This window comes from Canis lupus, chromosome X, assembly GCF_048164855.1.
Source record: "Canis lupus baileyi chromosome X, mCanLup2.hap1, whole genome shotgun sequence".
In the NCBI taxonomy this organism is placed as follows: domain Eukaryota; kingdom Metazoa; phylum Chordata; class Mammalia; order Carnivora; family Canidae; genus Canis; species Canis lupus.
The window spans coordinates 68,112,674-68,130,357 of NC_132876.1; the positions used below are offsets into that span (position 1 = coordinate 68,112,674).

The following is a 17,684-nucleotide window of genomic DNA, read 5'->3' on the forward strand; positions in this document are numbered from 1 at the left end:
AGACCCTAATTCTCTCTACTGGATGCAAATTTTCTTGGAATCCCAAACACATTTTATCTTCTTCATTCAACAAACATGAATTGAGCACCTGTTATTTTCCAGGCCCTATGCTAGGAGTTATAGGTAAGATAAATATGAATAAAACAGTATTCTTCCCTTGTGGAGCTCTGGGGCCAGAAAGACAAACATAACTAACTCTAAATCCCTATCAGGCTGCCTCCGACTCCTATCCTATGGGCCCTTCTCTTCAGCCTATAAATATACTTAAGACCTTCTCATCTTAAATCATCCACCTTACCCCAGCCCTACCCCATGTCAAACTCTTAAAATAAAAAGTATATTCATACCATCATTCTCATCTCCACTTCCTCCTGTTCTGACTCTCCAGTCCACTCCAGTCAGGCCTTGTCCACACCCTCCACTGACTTGACTACAGCAAAGTTCTGCTTCCCATGGACAATTCAGAAGACTGCCTTCCTTTTACTTAATATCTCTGTAATATCTCAAATTGTCGCCAGAACTGTTCCCACTCCCTCTGTCCACCTCTGAAGTATTGGCTGTTCTCCATGATTCTTTCTTTGTTTCTCTTCCCTTCTCTCTCTGCAGTAAGCCTCTCCTGCCAGCCAAGGCAATTCTATTTGTCGGCAATTCTCATCCAATTTGTTTGTCACTAACAACCCCCAAATCTCTAAAATGTATCCTGTATCATAGGCCCAACCTGTCCCCTAAATACCAGAGCACTATATCATTAGAATCCTGACCCTCAAAATGCTTCCTGCTGAACTCCCCATATACATATATACCTTACCACAAGCCCTTGTCCTCTGCCTGTACTCCTCATCTCATTAATGCACTTCTTACAAAGTCAAGAAATCCTTGACTCTCTCTTCTTTCTTACTTTCCACATCTAATTTATTGTTCAGTCCTATTGATGATATTTTTTCAGTTTTTCAATCTCTCCATTCCTCCCACAACTGTTATGGTTCATGCCCAGATACCACTCATCATGGCTCTATACCAGCCTTCTCACTGGTCTCCCTACTTGCATTTCTCCCCTCAAATGCTGTTCCATTCTCCACCCTGTAGCCAATGAGTCTTCTAAAGGAAACAGGTGACCTATCCATTCCCTCATTTGTAAACTCCCTCAGGTTTTCATTTCCTTATCCCACAAATAGTTATTTACCAACTACTAGGCACAAGCACTGCTTTGGGAACTGGCAATACAGCAGGGAGCAAAACAATGTTCTGCCCTCATGAACCTTCTAGTCTAGAATAAGGCCAAATGCCTGAGTGCGGGGAGTGGGCAACACCTACTGTGAAACTCATGCCTGCCTTCCCAGACTCATGTCCTAATTCTCCTTATGCCCTACCCTCAAGCCATATCAGATTAATTTCAATGCCTAAAATGTTCTATTCTGTTCCATGCTCCTTGCCTTTGCCCAGGCTCTCTTGAGAATGCCTCCCTCCCAACCACCATACCCTATTTGCAGACTACGCCCCCCTACACAATCATTTTCCTGAGGTAATTTATTTTATTTTTTTTAATATTTTTTTTATTTTTTTATTTTTATTTTTTAATTTATTTATGATAGTCACAGAGAGAGAGAGAGAGAGGCAGAGACACAGGCAGAGGGAGAAGCAGGCTCCATGCACCGGGAGCCTGATGTGGGATTCGATCCCGGGTCTCCAGGATCGCGCCCTGGGCCAAAGGCAGGCGCCAAACCGCTGCGCCACCCAGGGATCCCTCCTGAGGTCATTTAAAGGCTTCCTATAGGTAGTGCTGATCTCCAGAATGACCTGGGTTCAAACCTCAGCACTACACATGCTGTGTGACCTCTGTCAAGTTATCTGACTATTCTGCACTTCAAATCTTCATCTTAAAATGGAAATAATTATAGTACCCCCATATGGGTTGGTTGTGAGAACTAAGTTAGTCAGTCTATAAAAAGTGATGAGACACTTTAGGTGCCTGATACATATAAGCCTTTAATAAATGTTTTTCTTACTTTTATCTTTAGTCTTATCGTTGTACCTCTCATCACACTATTCTATAATAACTCTTCCTACTAAACACGTCTTACTGTCTTTGTAACCCATGAACTTACTTGGTCAAGCATATAGTAGGAAGAAAGAAGGATAAAAGGATTGGCAGCTCCAGGTCTATGGCTTGGTTTCCTGTGACCAAATTGAATTATGAGGGAATAAAAGCAAATTTAAGACTTCTTCTAAATATCTTCTTGACTGAATATCTAAGTGTATATATACTGTTTGCATTGCATGAGCAATAGCTAGAAAGGAGTGATGAAGAAAAGTGCTTTGAGCTGGGCTGACCTGAATGAGAACTGAGCTATTTCATTTTTTTATTAATTGACTTTTGAGTCCAGAAAGGATCAACTACCCTACAGTCGCCATTACCTTCAGTTCCCATACCTCACCCCCACTTCATACTTTCCATTTGCCTCCTTCCTACTACTGTGTTCCCCTCAAAAAAGTATAAACTGAAACTCAAAAAGCAAAAGGAGTGCTGAGGGAAAAGGGGAAGCAGTGGAGAAGGGTTAGCACTTCCCTCCTTCCTTTGCTGAGATCAAAGTCAGCATTCTGACTGGAAGGCCAGCTGGCCTCTTTTATCCCCGCTCCACCTGTCTGGGAATGGGACTGCTGCCTGCCCATTTCCTTTCCTCTTCAGGGCTGCAGGGCAGTTTCAGGGTGGGGCCTCAAGCTATTTCTAGTGCTGGCCAAATCCCTCCACCCCACTATCTCCTTTGCCTTATGCGATCAGATTTCCTTTCTACCTCTCCGGTAACAAGTGGCGGGAGCATAGGGCAGGAAACGGTGAGAGAAGTCAGTTTCTCCACAGGCCCTAGGTGGAGCTAACCGTTTAAGCAAGTGGAGAGGACGCTGGGGCTACTGGGCTTTGTCTAGCAGGAGGAACAGATTCTTCTTTCTGCATAGCCACCCCGAGTAGTTGGCCCCAAATCCCCCAGGGTATGGGTGAGGCACCAGTTAGGTAAGGGCCTCTTGCCTCAGGAAAAGGGAATTCACATTGACTGAAGTCCTACTATGTTCTGGGCCCTGTGCTAGGCCCTTTTGTTTATATCATCTCAGTGGTTTCTAACAACCCAGCCAGGTCAGCATTTATTATCATTCCTCTGGTAGCAATGACAAAAGAGAGATTAAGCAGCTCGCCTGAGGCACATGACTAAATCCTGATAGAACATCCAGCTCTGTCTGACTCTAAAGCCAGTGCTCTTTCCACCTCATCATGCTGCCTCAAGAGTCCAGAAAAGCTGTTAATACCATGAGTTGGCTCTTTGCATTATTCCACAGAATTAACTGAACAGCTAGCTAAATCTTTTGTGAATGAATTTCATTTAACATAACTTTAAAATAAAGGTCTAAGGGGAACCTTTGATGACTTGAGTTCAATTCTACAAAGAATGTATGACAGAAGTTTCTGCCTTTGCAGAGTTCAAACTCTAGTAGAAAAGGGTTAACGAGTGCCAAAATAAAAGCATGATATAACACAGAAACAGAGAAATGCCATGAGAGAGACAGAGGGGGATATAGGGCAACACCTTTGCCTTAGATATAGCCTCTCCCTTCCAGGTGCCCATCCCTTCCCTTGGCCCCAAACAAAGCCTCCTAAGTCTGGGACCAGCCAGCTGCCATGTTGAACTTGATCACAAAACAGAGACTTTCTTAAATCATCAATGTCCCCTAGCTAAGAATAATGCCAATAAGCAGGACCTGGGCATAATATTTCATTGGCAAAGGTGGAGAGATGTCTAAGAACCCAGGCTTGGTTATTACCTGCAACCAGCCTGCCTCAGCAAAGAATGGGTAAATAATGGGTTAGTTAAAGCCAGGTGCTAATGCAGCCAGATCAAGAGCCTTAATCCCAGTCAAACTGAGTTCTGTTACATAGGAGTCAGTTCTGGCCCCAGCTGACCATCTTGCAACTGTGTGCTCTTAGTTAAAGAAGGAACTAAAGCAGTAGAGTATGGGTAACCACATTGTAGGCATTCACAGTGCAGGCATATTGTTTCAAACACTCAGCCCTAAACAGACCGCTCACAACATGTCTTGGTGACGGAGGATCAACAGTGTTCCTCTGCCTTCATAGATGGAAGCAGAACATTCTCCCCTCCTATACAGGGAGGCATCCTGCCTCTGATTTTTTTTTTAAAGATTTATTTATTCATGAGCGACACAGAGAGAGAGGCAGAGACATAGGCAGAGGGAGAAGTAGGCTCCTTAATAGGGAGCCCAAAGTGGAACTCAATCCGGGATCCGAGGATCATGCCCTGATCCGAAGGCAGAAGCTCAACCGCTGAGCCACCCAGGCGTCCCCTGCCTCTGATTTTTATAGCACTTTGATGCTAGGGATTTGAGTCCTCTCACAGAGTGGCTACTGCATTGCATCTGTCTTTCTTCTATTGCTCTCTCTAAACCCGTCTTTCCATACCCGTGAAATGAGTGTACTACTTGACACCCCTTGGAGGAAAAGAGGTCGCCTAAGGAGAGAGGGCAACACCTGTTTGAAACCTTCTTTTCCAGAGCCAAGCCCACGAGATCCTCGAACTTGGACTGAGGGGCCCTCCTTAACTAAAAATACAAACTTCTCAAGTTTCTTTGATCATAATAGGAGGTTAGTTTCTGAATGTATCCCCCAGGTAACCCCTCTTGTGTTTTCCATATATGGGTTTGGTGAAGATGATCTCCACTCAAGGCTTCTTCTATCTCCAGAACTCAGAGCTTCAGGCATCAGAACATAATTACTCCAGCAGGAAGGCCCCTCTTTCCTTTCCATGTCCATCCATTTTTAAAAAGGCATTATAATTAACATTGAGAGAGTCTTGGACATTTTCCTTAAAATTAAGTGTGTAGAGTTTTCCATCATGGATGTGCAAAAGCCATCTACCCATCAAATTACCCGTGAATTCCATAAAGATACTCTTAGAATCCTTAGAGATCTTCCACAACCTCTCCCATGGTGCCAGACATACTTCCAGACTCTGAACAAGGATAATTTCGTGGCAAATGCAATAACCCTGGGCTTCTCTCAAATTCATGACACATATCCAGATCCCTTTTTTCATGCACTGTCTACCATTTTTCCCATGGAATTTGAATCCCCCTGTTTTATTTACTGCCTAACAGTATCACTATTGAAAGCATGTAATGTTAAGGACCATATGCTCTCTCTCCAGAGACTATGCACAAATACTATTTCTGTTAAAAACTACACTGAAATAGTAGTTTTGCATACTTCTCATTCAAAGACTTATCCCAATTGAATGATTCCCTTTGTCGTGGAGTGTTTTTCCCCAAGCGGGCCCTAATAGAGAAGCTGAATCAGATATTGTGACTTACCAGAAGTCACAAGGAATCATCTAGTGAGCTAGAAATAGAATCCAAAAACCTTTATTTTGATTCCCTGAATTTAAAAACAAATAAACTCTACTACAGAGAAAGAAAAATTGGAGAAACTACACTTGCTTGACATTCCTGGGTCAGGGAATTCAAGGCAACCAAAACTAACAGGCAACTGCCATAGTCTGTGAGGATTAGGATGTGAATAAGACATAAATGCTGCCTGCCCTCAAGGAGCTGACATTCCAGTGCAGGGAGATCAGGTCACTTTTGAAAAACCTCTATCCAATGCAAAATGTGCTTATGAAGACTTAGTGGATCCCAGAGGAGATCATGCCCATCTTCATAGTCTCCTCAGCAACCAGCACAGTGACCCACATGTGATATGCAGGCAAGCACTATTTGTTGAACAAGGGCCAAAAAAAAGGTACCAACAGAACATTCTGGGAGTTGTTAGAAAATAAGGGACAGCTTTGTGAAGGAGGTGACATTTGAGCTGTGCCTAGAAGGATGGGGAGGTTTTACACAAGCAGCAGGAATTGGGGGGGGGGAGTGCCTTTGCAGCCCAAACAAAGAGCAATGGCAAAGATCCTAAGGGGTGACAAAGCATGGTGTGATTTGGGAAAGCCCAGAGCAGGCCAGTGTGACTAAAGAACAAGAGGCAGTAAGAACTAAGGGTAAAGAAAAAAGTTAAGACCTAAGCAGAGAGAACCTTGAACAACAAGCTAAATAATTTAGCAGTGAACTGTCACTGCAGGTTTTGAACAAGAGAAATGGTACCACAAGAACAGGGCTGCCTGCTGCATCATCCTGCTCAACCCACCTGGGCCTCCCTTGCCTTGTCAATAGTGATGGTTTTCTTTTGATTGTTTCTGTGTGTATGTAGTTCGATTTGGAGGTTTTCTGTGGTTTAGCATTTTTTTTTTTTGGCCTTTCCCTTTTCCTTACAGTTTTTCACAGCATATGGTCCTGATTATGTGTTGGAAATCACGCCAAGCTGCCGGCCAGACCGCAATGAGCCCCACCGAGTCCAGCAAATCCTCAACTACATCAAAGGTGAGCACCACCCCTCAAGTCTTGCCCTCCTCATGCCACCCAGCTTGTGGTGGCCCATCAGTGGGGGCTTCCCTAAATACCATTTGTCTTTTGGTGGCTAATCATTTCACTGACTTAGAAGGGAAACATCTTCTTGGCCTGATAGCTTGTAGTTGGAATTCCACACTGACCACTCTGATGGGATTGTCATTTGGCTAGTTAATGTCACCTTCAGCGGGATAAAAGGTTTACCTTTAGGCACCTCCAGTGAAAGACCAGTTCTAAAGTGTGCCCTGGAACCTTTTCCTTTTAAAAGAGCAACAGTAAAACCCTATTTTTTAAAGATTTCGTTTATTTATTCGAGAGAGAGAGAAAGAGAGGCAGAGACACAGGCAGAGGGAGAAGCAGGCTCCATGCAGGGAGCCCGATATGGGACTCGATCCTGGATCCCGGGATCACACCCTGAGCTGAAGGCAGACACTGAACCGCTGAGCCACCCAGGTGTCTCAAAACCCTCTTTAAAATGAGGGAAGTTCAAGCCAATTCAGACTTAAGGTAGAAGGAAGGAGGGGCTCACAGACATTGTGTTCCAGGGTAGTTACTTGGTCGAGTATGGCCTTGAGAGACTGTCCACCTACAGTGGATAGTCAGGATTCTGGTGCCCTGAGGGTGGGCTCCCCAGTCTTATACAGAGCACTGGAGATGGAGTTGTTGCCCTATCCTGCCCTTCCCTCAGCCTAGCCTACAATTATTCTGGCTTCTGGCCAGAGGGAAATGGCAATCATCAGGTTATTATCCTTTTGATCACACTGTCCACCAGCTATTTAAGGATGCTGCCCTTAGCTTTCCAGTAGAGCCTCCCTCCTAACCCCAATTGCTACTCCACAACTCAATTCATTTTATCTACATTATAACGTCGTTCTGGTGACCCATTTTCCTGTTTAATTGAATTTGTATGTATGTGTGCATATTTTTTTGGATCCTAATTGTTTGTAGTGTTAACAAGCTAAGGGTATCATATCGCCCATCTTGTAGAGTGAAATTCCCATGTTTATTCATATAACGGTCAAGATAGCAACAATTCTCCTACCTTTGACTCCCTAGTTGGAATAGAATCCAGCATGAAAGGGAGGCCTGTACTGTATCAGAGGTAGTCTGAGGGAATACATTGTGTCCTAGGGAGTTTTTGCTGAGGGTTATATTGAGACCCTATCCTTTAGTAGTGTCCAGTCGGTGACAACAGCCAAGTCCTTGGGCAGGGTCTCCATGTCCCAGGCTCCTTTGGCCAGAGAACATTTTCTAAGCTCGTAAGTCAAAGACCTGTAAGGTGAGGCTCACAGCAATGCTTATCGCCTCTCTGGGGTGTCCCATAACACTCAGCCTTCTCTTGACCCTATAGTTTCAAGCCACCTCCCTCTAGCTTCTCGGTGGATATCAACCCCACAAATTCTCACTTCCTAACCAAATCCTCCTCCCTTGTGCAGTCTTTAAGGCCTTTAAACTCTTTATATTCCTGGCCTTTTGCCAATCCTTCTCATTGTCCTGCAGCCCTGATTAACACTAGTGCTCCAACCCTAATTTGTTCCTGCCCCTCACAGACCCAGGACACTTTTTCTGTTTCCTTTGGGACTGATCCTGGACCAACTTCTCTTACCCCTCTTCTTCAACCTTGCCATTTTCGCCCCATCCAGCCTCTAAATCCTCGTAGAGAACAAAGCAATAGAAACAGAGAAACTAAACAAGCCTCTGCAGCTTCTCGCTCACACCTACGTATGTGCAGATATCTGTATGCCTCATGCTTTCTTGCACACATACCCAGACACATATCTCCAGAATTATGACATCTTGCTATTGGAGAAATGGAAATAATAAGGGAGAGAAGACATAAGGAAGGTAATTCAAAGGGAAGAGAATTAGGAAAGGTAAGGAACATAGAAGAGTAATAAATTTTTTAAAAGATTTTATTTATTCATGAGAGACACAGAGAGAGGCAGAGACACAGGAAAGGGGAGGAGAAGCAGGCTCCATGCAGAGAGCCTGATGTGGGACTCGATACTGAGACTCCAGGATCACATCCTGAACCAAAGGCAGATGCCCAACCGCTAAGCCACCCAGGCAACCCAAGAGGAATAAATTTTTAAAAGACTTGAGATAAAAGATTAGTTTGAGGGTTGGGAAAAATAATAGGAAATCTTAGAGGACATGTAAGTTACATGTGAATCAAGATTTTTAAAAGATCCTGACAGGTTATAGCAATATTCTGATTGTAGCACAATGAAATTAAACTTGGAGAAAATGTGGCATTTCTATACACTAACAATGAGACTAAAGAAAGAGAAATTAAGAGTCACTCCCATTTACAACTGCACCCAAAAGCATAAGATACCTAGGAATAAACCTAACCAAAAAGGTAAAGGATCTATACCCTAAAAACTACAGAACACTTCTGAAAGAAATTGAGGAAGACACAAAGAGGTGGAAAAATATTCCATGCTCATGGCTTGGAAGAATTAATATTGTGAAAATGTCAATGCTACCCAGGGCAATTTACACATTTAATGCAATCCCTATCAAAATACCATGGACTTTCTTCAGAGAGTTGGAACAAATCATCTTAAGATTTGTGTGGAATCAGAAAAGACCCCAAATAGCCAGGGGAATATTAAAAAAGAAACCATAGCTGGGGGCATCACAATGCCGGATTTCAGGTTGTACTACAAAGCTGTGGTCATCAAGACAGTGTGGTACTGGCACAAAAACAGACACATAGATCAATGGAACAGAATAGAGAATCCAGAAGTGAACCCTCAACTCAATAGTCAACTAACATTCGGCAAAGCAGGAAAGACTATCCACTGGGAAAAAGACAATATCTTCAATAAATGGTGCTGGGAAAATTGGACAGCCACATGCAGAAGAATGAAACTGGACCATTCTCTTACACCATACACAGAGATAAACTCAAAATGGATGAAAGTTCTAAATGTGAGGCAAGATTCCATCAAAATCCTAGAGGAGAACACAGGCAACACCCTTTTTGAACTTGGCCACAGTAACTTCTTGCAAGATACATCCATGAAGGCAAGAGAAACAAAAGCAAAAATGAACTATTGGGACTTGATCAAGATAAGAAGCTTTTGCACAGCAAAAGAAACAATCAACAAAACTAAAGACAACCTACAGAATGGGAGAAGATATTTGCAAATGACGTATCAGATAAAGGACTAGTATCCAAGATCTACAAAGAACTTATTTTTTTATGTTTTTTAAAGATTTTATTCATTTATTCATGAGACACACAGAGAGTAGAGGCAGAGACATAGGCAGAGGGAGAAGCAGACTCCCTGTGAGGAGCCTGATGTGGGACTCAACCCCAGGACCCCAGGATCATGACCTGAGCCAAAGGCAGATGCTCAACTGCGGAGCCACCCAGGTGTCCTATAAAGAACTTATTAAACTCAACAGCAAAGAAACAAACAATCCAATCATGAAATGGGCAAAAGACATGAACAGAAATCTCACAGAGTAAGACATAGACATGGTCAACAAGCACATGAGAAAATGCTCCGCATCACTGGCCATCAGGGAAATACAAATCAAAACCACAATGAGATACCACCTCACACCAGTGAGAATGGGGAAAATTAACAAGGCAGGAAACAACAAATGTTGGAGAGGATGTGGAGAAAGGGGAACCCTCTTGCATTGTTGGTGGGAATGTGAACTGGTGCAGCCACTCTGGAAAACTGTGTGGAGGTTCCTCAAAGAGTTAAAAATAGATCTGCCCTATGACCCAGCCATTGCACTGCTGGGGATTTACCCCAAAGATACAGATGCAGTGAAATGCTGAGACACCTGCACCCCGATGTTTATAGCAGCAATGTCCAAAATAGCCAACCTGTGGAAGGAGCCTCGGTGTCCATCGAAAGATGAATGGATAAAGAGGATCTGGTTTATGTATACAATGGAATATTACTCAGCCATTAGAAACAACAAATACTCACCATTTGCTTCGACTTGGATGGAACTGGAGGGTATTATGCTGAGTGAAATAAGTCAATCGGAGAAGGACAAACATTATATGGTCTCATTCATTTGGGGAATATAAAAAATAGTGGAAGGGAATAAAGGGGAAAGGAGAAAAATGAGTGGGAAATATCAGAAAGGGAGACAGAACATGAGAGACTCCTAACTCTGGGAAACGAACAAGGAGTGGTGGAAAGGGAGGTGGGTGGGGGGTGGGGGTGACTGGGTGACAGGCACTGAGTGGGGCAGTTGATGGGATGAGCACTGGGTGTTATGCTATATGTTGGCAAATTGAACTCCAATTTAAAAATATAAATAAATAAATAAATAAATTTTTCACAACAACAAGAAAGAAAGAAAGAAAGAAAGAAAGAAAGAAAGAAAGAAAGAAAGAAAGAAAGAAAAAGAAAATGTATGGACCAAGAACTGGGTCCTCCGAAGCAATTAGACACATACAAGATGGGAAGATGTGGCTCAGCAGCATTTTGTCTGAAAGAGTTAGGGATTTTAGTCAATGTGGACTTCAGTGTGAGTCTCCAGGACAAGTTGGTCTCCAGAGAAGCTGATGCAGTATCAACTTCATTTTCAAAGGGCTCTAGACATACATACATACATACATAGGCTCTAGACAAATAGGAGCATGCTACTGGTCAGTCAGGATGGGGAAAGGACTATAGACCAGGCTCCAAGAGATCTGATTGGAGGAGCTAGGGCTTTTGGAGAAAAGAAGACAAGGGGAACATGGCCTTCATATCTCTGAGAAGCTGTCCCGGAGCAGAGGGCATAGACCGAGTCTATGTGGTCACAGGGCACAGAGCTAGAACTCTCAGGTAAATATTATAAAAAAGGCAAATTTTTATTGTAGAAGGAAGAATTTTCTAACATTTTGAACCTGTCCAAAGTGGAGCAGACTTCCCAAAAAAGAATGAGGTCTCTGTTGCTGGAGACATGCAAGTAGAGGCTAGATAATCACTTGACTGTCATATCATAGAAAGGCTTCTGCATTGGGGGAGGGTGATAGTACTAGATTATTGTCAAGATTCCTTCTAATCCTAAGATCCTAGGATGCTGTATGTTAAAAATGAGAAAATAGAAAAACAATAAAAAGAATATGATGAGAGTGCAGAGGTTGGTAGATGTCACAGTTTTTGGGGCAGTGGCAGGGGGATAATACTGTGTACAGGAAAGAATTGATGAGAAGAAAAGAAATTAAATGGCTGAGAGTGGGTAGGGAGTAGCCAGGGAGGGCAGACAGCAAGTAGAGTGGCTATAGAATACTAGGAATGTTCAGATTTTCCATTTAGCCATCTCTTTCATATTGGCAAAGTCTTGTGTTCTAGCCATGCAAATGAGCAGAGCACACAAGTCAAGAACCAAAAAGAAATTCAGCTAAACCTAGAAGAAACGAGGCTAGAAAGAAGTCCAAATGTTGCTAAATATGGCCCGATTAACCTGCTATACTGAGACTGTGCCCCTCCAGCCTGGTGACGCATGCTGCCATCAGATAGTGCGTTGCCATGACAATGGTCAGTGTGGAAAAGCTGCTGAATTTTCTACATTCTGAAAAATTTTCCTGAACCTGCCTACATGACTTCTCATTTATTCTTACATATAAAAACCTCAGCAAGGCCAGCCATTTCTCCCTGTATCTTTTGCCCTCCTTCCCTCATTTTAAAAACAAAGGAGGGGGAGGCATGGATTGATTTGGGAAGATGGGATGTCAATGATGAAGTGTATGGATTAAGCTCCACTCTATGAGAGGAAGTTTAGCCAGCATGTCTTGTAGAATTTGTTAGCCTTTGAAGTTGGTTTTTTTCTCTTTCTCACCACATCCCTTAAAGCACAGAAGATGGGATTTTTAACCTACTAAAGATCAAACCTGGGGAGGTTCATCTTATAGAGATACATTCCATATGCTACAGGTTGACTGGAGGGACAGGCAGATTTAGACCTTACCTTATCCCATCTTTACTGCCCATTAGACTTTCCAAGAGGAAAAAAAAGACAAAAATAAAACCTTGGAGAATCAATTCAAGCTGTTAGCTTTATACAGGAAAAAGCTATGTTTTGCTCTAACAAATTGCTCTTTTCATGCCAATAAATCTCAAAGATATGTGTCAGTGTTCACAAGGAAGTGTGGATCACTCAGCCTAGCTCATGCCCACTACTGTAAAACCATCCTCACACCATCTTCATATGCTCAAACTTGTTTGCCTTTCCTCTGCTTGACATACTCCAGAAGAGTTGGCTCACAATGAACCTTCCAAAGTTGGAACAGTGCTGATGTGATCAATCTCCAGGGGTGGCTAGCTCCCCAAGCCTGCTTGGCTCTGTGTGATGCAACCCAAACCCAACCTTCTGTGGAGGAGTGCAGAGGGAGTGTGAGTTGCACATGTGTATGTGTTGACACTGTAATTGGAGGTTACAACTCATTTGCTCTGAGTTCCCAGACTGTACCCCAAGTTTGCCTGGTATAGAAAAGGAGACAAATAGGGCCAGGAGGTAAGAAGGAGGAGGAGGGGGAGGACACAAGAGGGAAGAGAAAGCCTTGTGCACATGTGCCTTTTCTGACCCCTAATGAAGGAGGCTGCATTGGCATCCTATACAGTATAGGGTTGGGGAGATGGACCAGCCAACTGATGTGGATATAGGGGAGATACAGTACAGGTGAAATAATAAGAACAATAGCTGCTATTTATTTTCCAGATGAGGAAACTGAGGCTCAGAGAGGAAAAGTGAGACTTGGCCAAGGTCACATTTGTTCATTCATTCAGCAAGCAATTACTAAGCACCTACTGTGTGCCACACCCTGTGCTAATAGGTGGTAGAGCATACACTTGAACCCTGGTCTTTTTGAATTGGGGCTTTGGAGTCAGACTGTTTGGCCTGTCTAGTGCCCCCCTTCTCTCTGCAGTATTCCCCTGCCAAGTGTATTCATCATACTTCATTTTTCCAATCCTATTTTTTTTAAAACAACCTTGTTTTTTCCAATTGCCCCTGGTAAACTCTTCCCACCATTCACTGCATTCCCAGTTCCTTCCATGTTGCTAATCCAAAGCACCTGACATTGGATGTCTCCTTGGAAATGGGAGGAATATAGCCATGAGCAACACTTGAAATTCTGTCCTCTGATCCAGGCCTTTTAGACTTCTCTAACCCCCTGCCCTGCCATGCTCCCATCACCCTACCATACTGTTACTAAACCTTTCTACTCCATTTTGAGCTGAGTAGAGAAGTAAAAGAGGACAAAAGGTGGAAAAAGCCAACCCATCCAGCTCCTACTATCTGAAGTGTGTCGTGTCAGCCCCATTCCGCTATTTATGGTACCATGGCCCCAAGATGAGACCCTTTGCACATCTCTTGGTAATATTCTCAGGAAACTATTGTGCTGAGCATAACCCACATCTCTGGCAATTGAAGTCTGGGATTGACGTTCTTCTAAGGATTAGCAATTAGGACATCAGGTCTGGACATGTCCAAGGCCTGTTGAAGCTCCAAGTTTGAACCAGTTCTCCTGCCTGGTGGAACTCTACACATGGAAACCCAGCTTATTTCTACACCTTCTCTTGTTTCCTAGGAAGCCATGAGGATAAGTAGAAAGGCAGGGTTGGTCCCAAGACAGACTGACCATCTGTTTTAGGGCTTCTTAGAAGGATTTGGAGCAGGATTGTGGAGGATACCCTGAGCCAATTTGCATTACTTCAGGAGAAGATCTCTGTGATGTCCATTCCCTATCTCCCCTTGCCATCCCCTGTCCCTTTATTCTTCTCCAGCCCACTATGGTTATTTCCAAGAGCCTACCACCAGCCTGGCTTTCCCCACTGACCAGGTTCCTGTCTTATTTCACTAAAGAGTAAAAAAATTTGGAAAGGTTTGTTGTTGCTGTTGTTAAACAGAAAGAGAAATTATAAAAGTGTCATTCAGAAAACTTTATTAATTCTAAAATAAAAATGGAGACTGCTCCCCAAAGTCACAGTAACTTAGACAACAGATTTTAACAAACCATGAAAACCCTTGGCGATTACTTATGAAGACTCCAGATACCTATATAAATCTAGGAGGTGGGAACTACCATTATTGAAAGCCATATGCTGGATTCTTTATATATATGATCTCATTTAATCCTCATAATTGCCTCATAACTTAGGAAACTGGTGTCGAAAGACATGGTGTCATGACCAAGTAGGATTTATCCCTGGGACACAAAGCTGGTTCAACACCCGTAAAACAATCAATGTGATTCATCATATCAGCAAGAGAAAAACCAAGAACCATATGATCCTCTCATTGGATGCAGAGAAAGCATTTGACAAAATACAGCATCCATTCCTGATCAAAACTCTTCAGAGTGTAGGGATAGAGGGAACATTCCTCGACATCTTAAAAGCCATCTATGAAAAGCCCACAGCAAATATCATTCTCAATGGGGAAGCACTGGGAGCCTTTCCCCTAAGATCAGGAACAAGACAGGGATGTCCACTCTCACCACTGCTGTTCAACATAGTACTGGAAGTCCTAGCCTCAGCAATCAGACAACAAAAAGACATTAAAGGCATTCAAATTGGCAAAGAAGAAGTCAAACTCTCCCTCTTCGCCGATGACATGATACTCTACATAGAAAACCCAAAAGTCTCCACCCCAAGATTGCTAGAACTCATACAGCAATTCGGTAGCGTGGCAGGATACAAAATCAAGGCCCAGAAGTCAGTGGCATTTCTATACACTAACAATGAGACTGAAGAAAGAGAAATTAAGGAGTCAATCCCATTTACAATTGCACCCAAAAGCATAAGATACCTAGGAATAAACCTAACCAAAGATGTAAAGGATCTATACCCTCAAAACTATAGAACACTTCTGAAAGAAATTGAGGAAGACACAAAGAGATGGAAAAATATTCCATGCTCATGGATTGGCAGAATTAATATAGTGAAAATGTCAATGTTACCCAGGGCAATATACACGTTTAATGCAATCCCTATCAAAATACCATGGACTTTCTTCAGAGAGTTAGAACAAATTATTTTAAGATTTGTGTGGAATCAGAAAAGACCCCGAATAGCCAGGGGAATTTTAAATAAGAAAACCATATCTGGGGGCATCACAATGCCAGATTTCAGGTTGTACTACAAAGCTGTGGTCATCAAGACAGTGTGGTACTGGCACAAAAACAGACACATAGATCAGTGGAACAGAATAGAGAATCCAGAAATGGACCCTGAACTTTATGGGCAACTAATATTCGATAAAGGAGGAAAGACTATCCATTGGAAGAAAGACAGTCTCTTCAATAAATGGTGCTGGGAAAATTGGACATCCACATGCAGAAGAATGAAACTAGACCACTCTCTTGCACCATACACAAAGATAAACTCAAAATGGATGAAAGATCTAAATGTGAGACAAGATTCCATCAAAATCCTAGAGAAGAACACAGGCAACACCCTTTTTGAACTCGGCCATAGTAACTTCTTGCAAGATACATCCACGAAGGCAAAAGAAACAAAAGCAAAAATGAACTATTGGGACTTCATCAAGATAAGAAGCTTTTGCACAGCAAAGGATACAGTCAACAAAACTCAAAGACAACCTACAGAATGGGAGAAGATATTTGCAAATGACATATCAGATAAAGGGCTAGTTTCCAAGATCTATAAAGAACTTATTAAACTCAACACCAAAGAAACAAACAATCCAATCATGAAATGGGCAAAAGACATGAACAGAAATCTCACAGAGGAAGACATAGACATGGCCAACATGCATATGAGAAAATGCTCTGCATCACTTGCCATCAGGGAAATACAAATCAAAACCACAATGAGATACCACCTCACACCAGTGAGAATGGGGAAAATTAACAAAGCAGGAAACCACAAATGTTGGAGAGGATGCGGAGAAAGGGGAACCCTCTTACACTGTTGGTGGGAATGTGAACTGGTGCAGCCACTCTGGAAAACTGTGTGGAGGTTCCTCAAACAGTTAAAAATAGACCTGCCCTACGACCCAGCAATTGCACTGTTGGGGATTTACCCCAAAGATACAAATGCAATGAAACGCCGGGACACCTGCACCCCGATGTTTATAGCAGCAATGTCCACGATAGCCAAACTGTGGAAGGAGCCTCGGTGTCCAACGAAAGATGAATGGATAAAGAAGATGTGGTTTATGTATACAATGGAATATTACTCAGCTATTAGAAATGACAAATACCCACCATTTGCTTCAACGTGGATGGAACTGGAGGGTATTATGCTGAGTGAAGTAAGTCAGTCGGAGAAGGACAAACATTATATGTTCTCATTCATTTGGGGAATATAAATAATAGTGAAAGGGAATATAAGAGAAGGGAGAAGAAATGTGTGGGAAATATCAGAAAGGGAGACAGAACGTAAAGACTGCTAACTCTGGGAAACGAACCAGGGGTGGTAGAAGGGGAGGAGGGCGGGGGGTGGGAGTGAATGGGTGACGGGCACTGGGGGTTATTCTGTATGTTAGTAAATTGAACACCAATAAAAAATAAATTAAAAAAAAAAGAAAGACATGGTGTAACATGCCCATAAGCATGTAATAAGTAAGTGGCGACCTCAGGATTTGAATCCAGACCTAGTGCCATCCATTCCTTAGCAGTATTGCTCAGTCAAGTCTACTCATCATCCCCTATCTGCTTTTTTTCCATTGCCCCTAGTAAACCCTTTCCACCCTGCAATGTCTCCCAAAGTAAGGTTGTGAACCAGGTTAATTTTAAGAAGTATGAATATGTGTCTACTTCAGAGCCCAACTAAATCAATCAATGAATGTTTTTTGGAGCCTCCCATGTTCTTAGTACCATGAGAGGTATAAGAGAAGTTTAAAACATAGTCTCTGCTTCTAATAAACAGCTGAGAATTCTAGAGAAGGAGACAAAATTAACCCCTTAAACAGATCAGGAAATAATAAGGCTGTTGCTATGTAGAAGTGAGGGAGTAAGATTTTAGGGAGACTGCTTTCAAAAGGCTTGGAGGATTTAAATTGATAAGAATGAGGAAGTGTTCATAAACAAGGGAAACTCAGATAGGTGGGTGACAGAGGCAGATTGCAAGTTCCCTTGAATTTCAGGCTGAGTAGTCCATATTGGATACAATAAAGTGGGAGCCATTCTAGGTTCTGGAATTAGGACATAACATGATGCAGTGTTATTTGAATGAATCGTGGTGGTATTCCAAGAGTGAGCCTGCAAGAGCCTGGACCAGAACAGTGGTAGTAAGATA

General features: G+C 42.7%; 1 protein-coding gene across 6 annotated transcripts in view; it reads left to right on the top strand.

The window, feature by feature from the left end:
* Positions 1–17,684, top strand: part of HDAC8 (histone deacetylase 8) — a 218,308-nt gene that overhangs the window by 181,261 nt on the left and 19,363 nt on the right. For 5 of the 6 annotated variants that reach the window (XR_012026594.1, XR_012026593.1, XM_072817518.1 and 2 more), the window contains one exon: positions 6,324–6,429. The exons of the other annotated variant lie outside the window; for it this stretch is intronic. Coding sequence is in view for 3 of the 5 variants with exons in the window: in XM_072817518.1 (XP_072673619.1) it covers positions 6,324–6,429 (106 nt within the window). In the remaining 2 variants the exon portion in view is untranslated. Of the gene's footprint in view, positions 1–6,323; positions 6,430–17,684 lie in introns of those variants that run through there. 6 annotated transcript variants of the gene reach the window in all.